Source organism: Micropterus dolomieu, linkage group LG21, assembly GCF_021292245.1.
Source record: "Micropterus dolomieu isolate WLL.071019.BEF.003 ecotype Adirondacks linkage group LG21, ASM2129224v1, whole genome shotgun sequence".
NCBI lineage: Eukaryota > Metazoa > Chordata > Actinopteri > Centrarchiformes > Centrarchidae > Micropterus > Micropterus dolomieu.
In genome coordinates, this window is record NC_060170.1 from 33,944,206 (window position 1) to 33,959,030 (window position 14,825).

General features: G+C 39.4%; 2 protein-coding genes across 2 annotated transcripts in view; both read left to right on the plus strand.

Moving 5' to 3' along the window:
• Positions 1–5,195, plus strand: part of LOC123960354 (protein mono-ADP-ribosyltransferase PARP14-like) — a 34,344-nt gene extending 29,149 nt beyond the window's left edge. Inside the window, exons 20-25 of the mRNA XM_046035036.1 lie at positions 309–430; positions 880–1,115; positions 1,203–1,474; positions 1,707–1,849; positions 2,990–3,164; positions 3,275–5,195. Of these exons, the coding sequence (XP_045890992.1) occupies positions 309–430; positions 880–1,115; positions 1,203–1,474; positions 1,707–1,849; positions 2,990–3,164; positions 3,275–3,561 (1,235 nt within the window). The 3' untranslated portion in view covers positions 3,562–5,195. The remainder of the gene's footprint in view (positions 1–308; positions 431–879; positions 1,116–1,202; positions 1,475–1,706; positions 1,850–2,989; positions 3,165–3,274) is intronic.
• Positions 5,196–9,494: 4,299 nt separating this feature from the next.
• LOC123960355 overlaps positions 9,495–14,825 on the plus strand; it is an 8,033-nt gene continuing 2,702 nt past the window's right edge. Inside the window, exons 1-4 of the mRNA XM_046035037.1 lie at positions 9,495–9,573; positions 10,368–10,482; positions 12,155–12,224; positions 14,375–14,801. Of these exons, the coding sequence (XP_045890993.1) occupies positions 9,495–9,573; positions 10,368–10,482; positions 12,155–12,224; positions 14,375–14,801 (691 nt within the window). The remainder of the gene's footprint in view (positions 9,574–10,367; positions 10,483–12,154; positions 12,225–14,374; positions 14,802–14,825) is intronic.

The following is a 14,825-nucleotide window of genomic DNA, read 5'->3' on the forward strand; positions in this document are numbered from 1 at the left end:
AAATGTAACCAGACTAGTGGAGCAAAATGAATGCTCATTCAAATATTTACATTGTTAAGAATTGTACTCAACCCAATAAAAAAGGCCCTTGACCCATGTTGGGTCCCGACCCTAAGTTTGGGAAACATGGTATTAGAGGGTGGGTGGGTGGAGGTGGTGCTGGAGTGGGTGTCGATGAGGGGCCCAATTTGGGAAATGTTGTCCCCCTGTCCATACTTCCTAATGGCTGGCCTGACTGCCAAACAAACATGTCTTACTGTACTGTACTTACTGTAATACAACAAAGTTGTTGTTTTATGTTGTTTCAGACTCAGTCACCACATTTGTTAGTACTGTATTTGGTACGGAGCGGCGCAGCACTGATGACTTGGATCTAGAGAGGGAAGAGTTTGAGCCCACAGTGTTTCAGCTGTGTGCTGACAACGAAAAGGTGAACATTTATTGAAGCCTTTATTCTATACTGTGTTTTAGCTCGATGTTCTGAAAGAATATCAGCTCAGCACACTGTACATAAAAAAATGTTAATGCTTATGTAGAAAGTCATTTGAAGATGGATGTCAGACAGGAAGTAGAGGGAAACAGCTAGCCTTTCCATCATTCAGAAATACACCTCTAAAGATGTAGTGGAGTAGAAGTAGAAAGTAACAGACAATAGTAATACTCAAAGTACTTGAGACAATGTGGTAGGTTGCCATTGTATTCATCCAGTTGAAACGGGTGACTTACAAAAAGTTTGCAACCAAAAGGTTAATTTAATCTGACTTGGGACACTCATGATCAAATGTCACAGAAAAATTAAGAGAGTGAGAATATGAAAGTGTTCTTTCATGATGCAGCAGTGCTTGTTTGTAACCTCCACAACCGTTACCGCCACTGCAGGCTCTGAGTCTGGCTAAGAAAAGGATTCAGGAGGTGATTGTGGCCGAGCAGGCGGAGCGCACCATCACAGATCAGTACATCAGTCAGCTGTCGCAGGCTGACATGGACCAGCTGAAGGCCCTGCAGAGGGAACTGACGGTCAGCATCCGTCTGGACAAAGGGCAGGAGGACCAGGAGCCCAAAATCCACCTGGAGGGTCTGACCAGAGACGTCTTCACCGCCGAGGCTACGGTCAGGTCAGTTACGGTGGAGAGAAGAGAGCTTCGGTCCAGAGCGCCAAATGTTAGCGTATTCCTTTAAATGTGTTTTCTGGTGACCATCAGGGACATCATCCGGAAGGTGGAGAGGACGGAGACCTTGAGGAATAAGGCCTTGCTGGTGAGCGGGCTTGTAGAGTGGCAGTTTCAGCACCACAACAAGGCGACGGTGCCCTTCGACATTTACACCAACCTCAACCTGGAGGAGGCTCTGGAGAAAAAACAAAGTGTGAAGATCAAGATCCTCAACGAAAATTACAACGCTGACGCAGTGCTCAGGAAAGCAGTTTCAGAGAATGGACGTAAAATGGTGGAGCTGCTTAGAAAAGACCTGAAAGGTGAGTGGTTTTATTTCCATAGAGCTCATATTTAAAATAAAAACACGTTCATATTTACAGTGTTGTTGGAATCTCCGTTCATAAAACAGTTTGCCTCTGTTTATACAATATTTTAAATACAAAGGTGGAACAACTGTAGTGCACACACTAACACTGATGCAGAGTAATGGTCTAAACTATTAAAACAAGATCCAGGTTATAAAAACTGTACTTTACCTTATTCTCTTTGCAGGTACAGACGCCGCTCTGCCGCCACATTGGGATGACATGAAAGGCGACCTCCTCAAGCTGTTTCCTCTGACTACAGGATCCCAGGAATACAACGATGTGGAGACAGAAGTTAAAAAGACCGGCCTTGCTGCAAACATCATCAGTGTATGTTCAATCTCTGATAATCACAAATGGGTGTTAAAGCAACACGAAGTCTGTTTGTGTGGGCATGTTGTTTTAGGTACAGGAGAGATGATGAAATACAATCCAGGAAGTTCAGTTTGAGCACCACATCCAAGAGTCTGAAGGTTTGAGACACCAACAAAACTCTACAGAGGTTCATAAAACTGAGGGACTTGGATTTTATAACTCTGTAATGTTTTCATGGCGGCAGTAATTTTATCTTTCATTTCAACACATGCGAGGTAAACGGTAGAAATATGGTGTTTATGTTACAACGTTTTAATCAGAAATGTGGGCCTGCAAGTATTTGATTGGCCACCGCAGCGTCTTATTGGCCTATTTCAATTGAATGAGCGGATGCATTTTCTCACACAGAACTAAACGTGGCTGAAGTTTAACCTGATGGCCTCACACAGTCGAACTCAAACACATTTTGTTTGTTAGCCTTAGAATGACTTCATGACCTCAAAATCATTTATGTAAAGCATGTACACATTGAACAATAACATGAATTAATAAATATTACGTAGTTTTCCACAATTTGACAATATATAAATATTATATTGTAGCATGATGAGACTATGGAGGATACTAACTTAGCTCACTGCAAATGACCATCAGAGCCGCAGAATCAGTTGAGTGGTTAGTTTTTTGAGTGCTTCAGTTTAGCAGTTTTGAATGAACTACTGCTAAATAACAAGTGATGCTGGGCTGTTCAAGACACATCAAGTTTCCATTTCCTCCCTCCAGATGTTGTGGCACTAAATTGACATAATTCAACACAAAATCTCAAAGCAAATTTTTAAGTTAAATGACTGTATCGAAATTCTAAAACTGGTCACCAACACGATAGTTGGATGCAATACTGGACCATACTATTTGTAGATTAGTAATAATAAACCTTTGGACTGACAGAGCCAGATGCATCAACAAGTGCCCATGTTGGTCTTGGGCAGCACTACTTAATAAGCTAACAGGTTGTGTTTGGGAATCTTTCTGCCTCCTAGTGATAGTAGATGTAGTCACATCTAAAATGCCACCATGGTGGTAAGAAGGACGGTCGTTTCTGCTGAAAATGGAGCTGAGCCGTTGGATTGACTTGTGTTGCATCTGTGTTTGCAGATTAAACGAGTTCAGAATACGACACTGTGGCAGAGCTACCAGCTCCTGAAGAAACATCTGGAGGTGAAAAACAATCACACAAATAACGAGAGGCGACTGTTCCACGGCACCGGAGCCAACTCCATCGATCTCATCAACAATCAAGGATTCAACCGCAGCTACGCAGGAACACAAGGTAACCAAACCTTTTTGGCCTGACTGGAGTGTGAGAGACTGCATGTTTTACTGTGCTGTTGTCTGTCTGAACACGGCCTGACTGTTGGTTTTTGTTGTTTTTGTATTCAGTTGGTGCGGCGTACGGCAATGGCTCTTACTTTGCAGTGGACCCGGGATACTCGGCCAATGGCTACGCCACGCCCGACGCCAAGGGGCACAAGCGCATGTATCTGGCCAGAGTCCTAGTCGGAGATTTCACCCAGGGAAGACGTGGCATGATCACCCCGCCCGCCAAAAGCTATAGAACTTCTGCAGAACTGTATGACAGTGTTGTTGATCAAACTCCCAACCCAACCATGTTTGTCATCTTCAATGACATCCAGGCATACCCAGAATACCTGATCACATTTACATGAGCTGCTGTTTGTGCAACAGCTCTGGTAAAAACAAACCTCTTTCATATGTGCTCTAGTTTAACTTTACAAAACAATAATTATATAGAAGTTTGTATAATATTGCTTAATATTTCTGAAACGGTGGAGTTGCCAATTTCTTGAATTAGTTTCAATCAGTTCCAATAAATTAACAAAAAGCGCTTAAAGTGAGTGAATATATTTATTTTTTATTGTTTATTAAAACAACATCGCATCCATTTTGAATCGAGTTAGGTTTTCAGTCTGCTTCATTGTATCCGGGACATTTCACTGCAACGTTAGCTGTCTGGTAGCTTTAGCCATGCTAGCACCTCGGCTGTGTGGATGGTTTTCCTTTGGTGCCCCACTTTTGTCCAGACTTAAATATCTCAACAACTAGTACCTCAAATTTAATAGTTTGAGGTACTCTGTAGTAGATTTTATAATATCAATATCCAGCCTTAAACTACCCTGCTTAATTTAATAGTAGAGGAGCTTAGTTTATGGACTGTTTTATATCTATAGGTTTTTTAACTGCATAATTAAAATGTAAAATTTAATATGTATAATTAGTTTAAAGACATCATATAAATCACTATACACATACTCAGAAAATGATTATGGCAGTTATTTAAGTTCCAGCCATCTATCATGTGAATGTATTTCATTATTTCATAGCAAAGGTACCAAAGACAGTGACCGACACGACAAATACAACAAAAGTCACAGGATTAAAGTATTCACCACTGGGGACGACAACGTCTGTTGTCTCCGTGTCCTCATCCCGTGTTCTCTGCCTGCCTGTTCTCCTCTGTGTTCTGCACTAAATTCTGAATTATACCAATCAGCCATAACATTATGACCACCTGCCTATATTGTGTCGGCCCCTCTTTTGTCTCCAAAACAGTCCTGACCCGTTGAGGCCTGGACTCCTGTGGTATCTGGCCCCAAGATTTTAGCAGCAGATCCTTTAAGTCCTGTAAGTTGCAACCATTGTTGCTTTGTGGCAGAAAGCATTATCCTGCTGAAAGAGGCCGCTGCCATCAGGGAATACTGTTTCCATGAAAGGGTGAACGTGTTTAAGTATGTGGTACATGTCCAAACAACATCCACATGAATGGTTGGACCCAGGGTTTCTCAGCAGAACATTGGCCAAAGCATCACACTGCCTCCCCTTGCTGGCCTTCTTCCCATAGTGCATCCTGGTGCCATGTGTTCCCCAGGTAAGCAACGCACCCAGCCAATCCACCTGATGTGAAAGAAAACCTGGTTCATCAGACCAGATCGCCTTTTTCCATTGTCAAATCAAGACTGAAGACTTGTCTATGTACCACTGCCTTTAATTAAATCAAGGCTGTAGAACAATATTGTACACGGCATTGTAACTTTTACTGTTTTATCTTATTTACTATTTCAAACTTATTAAAATATTTTATTGTGTTTTTTTCACTTTACCTATAATGCTTTTATGTTTCTGCGTCATTGTAAGCTCTGCATACAATGAAATTATGAATGCCAGTCTCATGGACAAAACATACTGCTAAATAAGCACTAAAAACAATAAAATAATGCTATAATAACTTGATTATTACTTTGTCTGTAATGTTAATAAAGTGCTGGATGGATGGCTGCAAGAGTCTAACAGTGATGTTTGTGTTTAAAGTGCAAATTGCAATTGAGGGTGCAACGAATATGGTCCCAAACACATTCTCACACACGCATAAAAAAACGTGAAAACATTTTACGCACAAATCAGCATGTGAATTCATGCTGTGAGAGTTGCACTTGTTGAACAAATTAAAATAGGACGTTTGGGTAAAAAACATGGGGTGGAAACTTGTTAAATGTAATTATACTCATAAATACATTTGGAACAGTCGAGAGAAGAAAATGTCTTGATATTTAGTTTGAAGTCAAGACTTTACACTTCAAGTAGTAATATTCATGACAGATGAAACAGCAAAACGTCACAGCAGCAAATAAAGAAAAACCTTATGATTGAACTGGTTAAAGTATTTAGCGTCCATATCCTGAATTTGAATGTGTGTGACCATATTAACTAGAAGGATAAAGCAACTGAGAAAATATAGTAATATCAGCAGCAGTAAAACTACTTCTCACACTCTTTCTAAGCAGCAGTGCAACTGAGAGAAAAGCAAAAATTATGAGGGAAACTTGCAATGGCATCTGGGAAAACACAGGGACGCCTTCATGCTTTATCTCCAATCAGGAGCAGGGCAAAGTACAGGAAACCTTCAGGCAGCTACAGCCAGCCGGACAAAGTGCTGATCAGTTCATGTTCATTCCAGTTTTACATACAAATATTATCCAAATACTATTGTAGCCTTGGACCTTTTGTCTTGTAAGGAGAACATTAGATATGAAAACCTCACGTCAAACATTTCTCTGATAAATATGTAAACGGTTCAACAGTTTTTTGTACAAATAAATGATAAAAGCCAGTTTGTCAGTCAAATACAGAGAGATTACTGTACAGTGAGAGTTTGGTTAATAAATTAAACAAAAGTATGAACATAACAGAAAAGTCCAAGTAAAGCGGTGGGCCAGTGGATCAGAAACTGGATTTCACCCAGGAGATGAGCGTTTGTTTGTGAAACAAAATGTCAATTTATTTTGTTTTTTACTGATGTCTGAAGTCACAGAAGTAACCCAAAAACTTTTAACCCAATCCATGATTTTTTTCTAAAGCCTACCAAGTACATCACACTGTGTGTGACCCCTGTGGCCACGTGCCTGATGTGAGTTATTGGGTAGCTCTGTAAGTAATATTACAAAAAGTACAGATCAGACCTGCTTTATTTGTAAAGTGCAATGAGATAACTTGAGAACTGGAGCAATAAAATTTAATTTTACGGTCTTTAATGACCCAGGTGTAAATACACAGGCACCAGACGACCTTATCACATTTACATACACTGCTAGGATCTCTTTGTGCAACAGCTGTTATGAAAACAAACCTGCAAACTCACATTTTAAAAAAATATTTCATATAATTATATATAATATTGCCTATTATGTTTCTAAGGGGGAGATACTATTGTCTTGAATTGGTTTCCAAACACTAAATGTAGAAGAGTTAAACATTTAACTAGAAATTTAGACATTTTTGGCTAGAAAATGTTCTAATTAATAAACAAAAGCACAAAAACCGAGTTTGAATATTTTAAAACCTTCATCTAGTATTTGTCACGTTGTCTTTTTTGTTTTGAAATATAATTTGAAATACTGTTTATCAAAGGAATGGTGCAAAAAATGGTAAATTCTCTTGTTTATCGTTTTATTCAATGTTAAATTTCACTGGACTATATAGAAGAATCTGAAACCTCAAATAACTTCTACTATTTACTCATATTTCAACTCTCATAAAGTCTTTTCTTTTAGAGGTTTTCTCAAATTTTCATGGGAATCCTGTGCAATGACGACCACGACTATCACCATGTACAATATGTTAGTTCACTGCACAATTAAAGGGAAAGTCACCTCAAATAGCTTTTTCTTTGTTTTAATATCTCATTGTTTAAAACGTGTTGTGTTTTATTGTGAATCACTTTGTAACTGTGTTATAAAAGGTGCTTTATAAAGTGAATTATTGCTATTAATAAATGCTCTGGAGCGTAATTTCTTCTCTGCATTACAGTATAATGTGTTAAATAAATATTCTACTTGCTGTTGTGTTGAGGGGAAACATGTTGCATGTCCTAAAAGCAGTAAGACTAAAATGGTTTGATTCCATTAAACAAACAAACAGGATGATTGAATTGGTTGAAATGATACAGTCATTGAATAAAACTCAGGACCAGCAGTTTCAGAAGATCCATATAGTGTCCCTACAAACTCATCACAAATATGAGTGAGTTAAATTTAAAATCATCCAAAGTCTACATGGTCTATGAAAGTCCTTCCACAGAACGTCTGTAGCAGCCCAGGAGCTGCAGGACAGCAGCTGTAGTAAAACCACAATGCAGTCGTTGTAACATTAAGATACCAGATGGATTGGTAATAGTAGGACTGCCAACAGTAGTTAATCTAATACAAATGATTGTGGTTGTTGAAAATCCTCCTTCCTGCCCAGTCCTAGGGGGGCGGGACTTGGCCTTAACCTGCCAGGCAACACCTGAACATATAAGAGGTCTGGATGAAGCCCTGCTCAGTCTGTCCCTTCGCTTGCTGCAGAGAGTCGGTCTGCACGTTATATTGCCCATCTTTCCCAGTTGGCTGAGCACCGGACGCAACATTTGGGTAAGTTATGGATATTTGTTTTAGGTACTGATGTTTCTTTGAGTGCTTAAGATTTATCAGAATACCTTTGTTTAATGATTATTGTTTTCTTTTGCCTTTTAGCTGTTAAATCATCTGTCAGTCAGCTACATCAGTAACAATCTTTGAAAGGACAATAAACTGTTTAACAGCTCCCACCTCTGGTTTTCATGCTTGAACAGGCTTTTTAAAGAGCCCAACTACCATAAAGTTTCTACAGTGGTAATAAAAGTATTAATCGAGCATGTGTAAAATTGGTATGAATGATCGTAAATGTAATATTAAAGCATTAAAGGTTGCCGCACACCTCCCCGGCGACAACAAAACGTTTATTTAAGAAGACGTTATGGGTATTTAGTTTGGGTCATGGTGTCAGTTACTGGATCACTAGTGATGGGAGTTACAGCTCTTTTAAGGGAGCTGGATCTTTCAGCACAGCTCACAGCAGAAATAAATCTGCAAGATTCTTCATCTGTAATACAAAATACAAGATGGTTACAAAAATAACACTCAAATAATAATATATAATAATAACAAATAATATTGCCACTCTATACAGACATACTAAACTGAACAATTAGTAAAAGTATTTAGTTTAAGGGTGATTTGTTCTTTTTCATGCTTTCCCATTGTTCACGTTAAAGAGGTGAGCTTTAAAAGAAAAGAGCCGACTCTGGGGTGCTGGACGGCTCAGTTGGTAGAGCGTGCAGCCCACGAACCAAGGCTGAGTTCTTGTTGCAAGGGCCCGGGTTTGAATGCAACCTGTGGCCCTTTGCTCCATAAACTTTCTGAATAAACGGGGGAAAAAGAGCCTATTCGTTCACGACCATCACATCACTATAGATCACATATAATAGTTTATTTAAATGTTGGGATGCTCTTTGCAACCCAGTGTTTTAAATGAATGCCCTTGATTGGAGGCTAAAACTAATGATCAAATCGCTTTTTCAGTGAAATGGTAACACTGTAGCCAACGTAACGCTTCCATCATGCAAATAGTTGGACAATTTTGGATAGCGGTGGTGCAGTGGATAAGACACATGCCTTTGATGAGGGAGACCTGGGTTTGATGTGTCTCTGAGCAAATATTTAACCCCTAGTTGCTCCAGAGACTTGCAACATCTGATATATAGCATTTGTAAGTCGCTTTGGATAAAAGTGTCAGATAAATGATTAATTATTATTATGAACTAACGTGTTTGTCATGAGCTGCTGCATTAAGACAGTTTTCCTTCAGCTTCCTCTCTGTGTAATGTCAGGGATCTTCTCCAAGCTGGTGCGGTGAAATGTAACCAGGTTTGTGTCAGTGATAGAAGAAGACATTAGGAAGCAGCTGACAACAGTGGACTAATTTGGTGTAGGATTCAGAGAAACGTAATTGCCTTTGTGTAACATTTGTTTTTTAGGCCGGGGCTCTAAGCTCCCAGAGCAGAGTCAGCTAAACTAACAGGACCACTAGCTGCACAGCTAACTGAGATAACTAGTTACTGACAGCTACAGCAGCAGCAGTCAGTGGTTACTGTAAAGCTCTCTGTCTGTCAGGAAAGGAGTTGAGGCAGAGCAGCAGGAGGACATCAGAGGGAAACCAGACGTTAAGCTGAAGTAATAATTGGAAAGGATCAATTCATTATAAGAAGTGTGAAATGTTTTGCAGAATGATGGCCGGTCGGATAAAGAGCCGGAGGACTCTGAGTCTCCTGATCCTCCTCAGCCTCCTCAGCCTCACTGAACTATTTGGTAAGAAATATTTTACATTTTAACACGTTCAGGCTCTTCTACATCTTTAAAGTTTCAGTAATCTGTGATTTGGCAACACCAGCGGTTACCGAGGTAACAAGGTGAATAAACAGCTTGAAACAAGACACGATGTGAGAAATCAATGACAAATCTGTGTTTTCCAGATATTCTCAGTCTATCAATAACATTTCAAAAACATTGAGTGTTTCTCAAAACTGTTCAAACAGCAGTTACACATTACTGTATTTGGGATGTTGATTGCAAGAGATTGGACTTTACTGTTTGTACTGTAATTTATTGTCAGAGCACGTCTTTGTGATACAGAAAAGAAAAAGACGAGACAGTTTTACAGATCAGAAATATCTTAATACAGGAAACGGCCCTCAGACTTTATTTTTGTAAATGTGTCCGTTGTGATGTGGATGAGAATCTGTAGCCCGACAGCCGAACAGTCATGTAGAGAAATATGCTGACAGATTGCAAAAACAATTTGGCATGTAGTGACTTCACTTCTGATCTGAGAAAAACTGCAATGACTGAGGCCCAGACCAAGTGTCCCCCAGGGGCCATTTACCAGGAGGGATCTCTTTAAATACTGAACTTCCCTGATTTGTTTTAACCAAAACACTGTCAGGAAACCTCGTAACTCCGATAACAAACTAACTCATACAGTGACAGTAAGTGTGGGTTAATACTGCAGGAGACACTCACTGAGCTGCTGCTACATTTTAATAAAGTGTCAGCCAATAAGCACGAGGAACACCTACATACAAAGTATAACATTTCTGTTTCAGAGGTGAAAGATGATGAGTGGGAGGAGCTCGGCCCCGACATCGCTGCCCTGCACCGCCTCAGAGGACTGTCTGAACACATGTTTCACGAAAGGCTCCAGAACGCTTCAGACCAAAGGTATCTGGAGAAATGTTTAGATAAATATCTCAGGAACAACTTGATGGAATTTCATTTCCTTTGGCACAAAAGTCGATTTAGACTCAAGGATGAACTGATTAAAATTTGTGGTTAAAAGGTCACTGCGTCCTCACAAAACCCGTTTTTGGCCACAAGTAAATAACTCATACGCTCATTATGACTCAATTTCACACAAATGTCTGGTAGGATAAAATAAAGGGACGACATTTTATATGCAAAAGGTCAAAGATCGACTTCACTAAAACAACAGAATTGCAAGAGAAATATGTTAAACTGAGCTAAAAGCCTGAAACATTTTCATTAAGTGTAGTTTCTGTGATCACCGTGGGTATATATCGGTCAGGCTCTAGTGTCAGTACTTGTACTGTACTTGGTTACACATCTGTTTGTTAGTTAGTGTGTTGATAGTGTGCTTTTAATCAAGTAAAATTAATAAAACAAGAACTGTTTTATCATCTTAGGGACACATCCATCCATGGGGCCAGAGTTAAGAGATCCAGCAGAGGATGCATTTACTCTTTGTCCTCATCTAAGCTTTTTGGTTCAGATCTGTTAAAATGCTTTCATTCAAACTCTCAGGCAGAACAAGCAGGAACCTCTGGGTCTGAAAAGTGAAGCAAGTGCTTAAACCTAACGACCAGCAGGGGGCGACTCCACCGGCTGCAGAAAGAAGTGTGATTGTATAGAAGTCTGAGAAAATGTTTCTACTTGTCAGCTGATTTATTCCCTCAGTAAACTCTTTCCTGATGAGTTTCTGGTCTCAGTCGCTAGTTTCAAGTCTTCTTCAACACAGCATGATGTTCATTTAGTAAATTATGGTCCCATTTAGAGGAACAGAGACCAGGAAGCAGGGGAGGCTTTAGGGCGGGGCTACAAGCTGAGTCACTACCACGGCGACCTGTCAGGCATAGCAATGCATATCCCTCCACGGGTCCACCCTTTTGTCCAAATATGGTCACTAGGATCCAAAAATAAAAGATGGCGACGGCCACTATGTCAAATTCAAGGCTTCAAAACGGTAGTTCACAAACCAATGGGTGACATCACGGTGGCTACATCCACTTTTTTATTCAGTCTGTGCGGAACAAACCACTGCATGGATGCCGCTGAAAAGACTGCTCTTCGTCCCATTCAAATAATGTAGCTGATTCTAGTAATTTTCCAAGAACAAAAGCCAAACATCTGATGGTTCCAGCCTCTCAAAAGTGATAATTAATAATTTCCTTTGTCTTAGGGTTATATTAAATTGAACATCTTTGGGTTTTAGGCAATTAGTTGAACAGAACAAGTTTTCTAATCTCCATGAATCGATAAACTGAATAAATAATCCTCAGATTAAGTTGGAGTAAAAACAAAACTCAAGTAGACGTATCGATCACAGTATGGAATAAGAACAAGATCTTACAGTATATCATGTCTTTTAGATTCGATATGGATTGACATTTTTATACAAATAACATTTATATACAACTAAAAATGTGTTTAATTATGCAAAATATTTCATTTATACCAATGAGTTGTTATTCTTCTTTCTTAGTTCTCTCAATCTTAAATCGTTAACTTTTCACATGGTCTTTATCAGGTTTTACTGAATCTGTGTAATTATTGTGTGAACGCAGCCTCTCTAATAAACATGTTCTTCTTCTTTCAGGGTGGACGTTGACCAAAGTTTGCAGCAGTGTGAGGAGGGGTTTACATCCTGTGACACTCAGATAAAACAGGTTGGTGGATTTTAAAAGAACTGAATTCAATACTGGAATCCAAACCTATGGGCAGAAAGTAAATTAATTTGAATAATAATATCAGCCCCCCTGTACTTTTGATGAGAGTCCTGCTGCAGGACTACGTTATTGCTGAATAGCAGCTCTTCTACAGCTCAGGAGATGAAATTGTGATTCTCATTTCATTTCAGTTTCAATGTTGTCTGACCTGTTTCTCATGTGTTGCTCCTAAAATTCTCTCGGAGAAATCGGTGAGACGGAGCATTTAGCAGCAGGAGTCATAGTTGAGACTTGAGGGAAATACTTTGCTCAGTCTCATTAATTATTTTCCTCCTTAGGAGAAGAAAATGAACAATAGGTTTGGATTTGAGAAGAAGGAGAAATGGCCTTTGTCTCACCTTAGTATTTAAAGGCCATTTGTGTCTTGGAGAAATTAAAGACTATCTCTTCTTGGATTTAGCTTTCCTACGGGCTCTGCTGTCCTTATATGTCTCTGGCGAATCGGTCTAGTCATCTCCAAAGTGGAGGTATGGCAACAGCTACAAGAAGTGCAAAAAGAGAGAAATCATTTTTATCAACAGGACATTTGATTTTGACTGTAACTGTTTGTTGGCCAGTGAACTTTTCTAAGTGAGATTCTGTGATGTTGAGATTGCATTCTGTGGCTCAGGAGCTAGCGCGGGTTGCCCGTTAATCGGAAGGTCGGCGGTTCAATCCCTGGGTCCCCAAGGCTGCATGTCAAAGTGTCCTTGGGCAAGATACTGAACCCTGAATTTCTCCTGGTGGCTGTTCTGCCAGTGTATAAATGGTCGAAAAGAAAGGCGCTATACGGAGCATAATAGTGTTTCACCAGTTTTTCTGCTCATGTTACACATATCTGTGTTCTCTGACATTTTCAGAATAATATTTTGAGACAAAAGTCGTAATATTGTGTGCAAGAATAAAATCGAAATCACGAAATTCACGTTACGTGAACTTAAAACAAAATGTACCAATATCATTGTGAGTAGCCTCCGCTCTTTGAAGAGCTGCTAGACAGGCTGCATCATGAGGATTATTGCATATTAATATGGAACATATTTTTGTTGTTGTTGAGTTACTAAAGCCCCGGAAAAATGACCTGGCGACGCCGACGGTACCTTTAGCGTCAAATAACTAAGCTTTGTCACTTTTTCTGAAAGCGTCGGTATTGGACGCCCTGAGATGAGAACAGGCTCAGTTCACACGGTTTCTCTTGACTGTCTGAGCGTGAGTGTGCAACCTTCACCTTTAGTGCGCACGGATGTTAAGACTTCAGCCATTTTCTCACTTCAGCCTTTAAACAGACATATTTATCTAGAAACACACAGTAAACTTCATCTCTTCCTCAGAGAGACGGCTGTTCAGACACATTCGCTATGCAGAGTGTGACAACTCGGGACCTAACAACAATAAGTCTACTACCCTAATACACTGAGTGAGGGCGCCATCAGATAATAATGTCACTGTATTAAATACTCCAACATTGCTCCAGAGAAGTAACGGCAACTATCCAAGTTGCTGCAAAAATAACATCCTACTACTTTTATGTGATCTATTGTTGTTTATATGGGTTTGTATAACCTTAACTACTAAAGTAGTAGCGCTAATAATTAAACAAATCTAACTCTAGTGTCTTGCTCATAAGAGCTCGCTCTGTTGAACTCTATTGTGTATAATAGATGTTAGATACATTAGCCGCAGAGCGTGCTATCACAGATTTGAACAGTTTAACCTACTAAATAAAAACATTAACATGCCAAACTTTCAACCTCCACAAGGCATTTCAACAACTTGACTTCGAATTGTGAAAACTGACAATTGTGAAAGTAAATAGATTTTCTGCAAATTAATTCAATTTCATAAATTTAAGGTTTATTGGAATTTAGTTCTAAACTAATATTTAAAATTAATATTAATTTAAAATGATTCTATTTAAATTGAGCAAATTCAATTAAAATCTAAATTCAGTTTCTAGTGACACATATTTCTGTGTTAAATAAAAAAAAGATTAAGAGTAAATTAAATTAAAAGAGTTCATCAGAAAACATGGAGTGAGATACCATATGTCTCATAAATGATTATCTTGACCTTTATTTATCTTGAATTATTTATATATTTTTATTTTCCAGCACGTTGATGACCAGAAGATACAAGTCCAGCAGGAGTACAGCATGGATCCTCATTACTCAGTAATAGTCAGCAAAGAATGCCTGTTCAATGTCTCATGTGTCCCAGAAGCAGACAGCGACACTGTAGTGAAGATATTTGGAAGAGTTTCAGAAGATGGACAAACTGTGTCTGGCCTTAAAGCAGTCTTAGAAACAAAGCAGGGGAATCACCAGATCTACCAGGTCATGAATCAACCTGACTCAGTTTCTCGCTACCAAATCCCACAAAGAGCGGTTGATCATAGCACACAGTATGACCACCAGCAGATCCTCATTATGCAGGATGACCCTACTGTCAGAAAAGCTGCTACTTCTCTTTATGAGAAACATCCAGCAGTTACCTCTGTCTACGTTCTTGATCAAAACCAGAGACCCAAACTGATCCAGGGTGCCTCTGTGCCTCTGTCAGAGG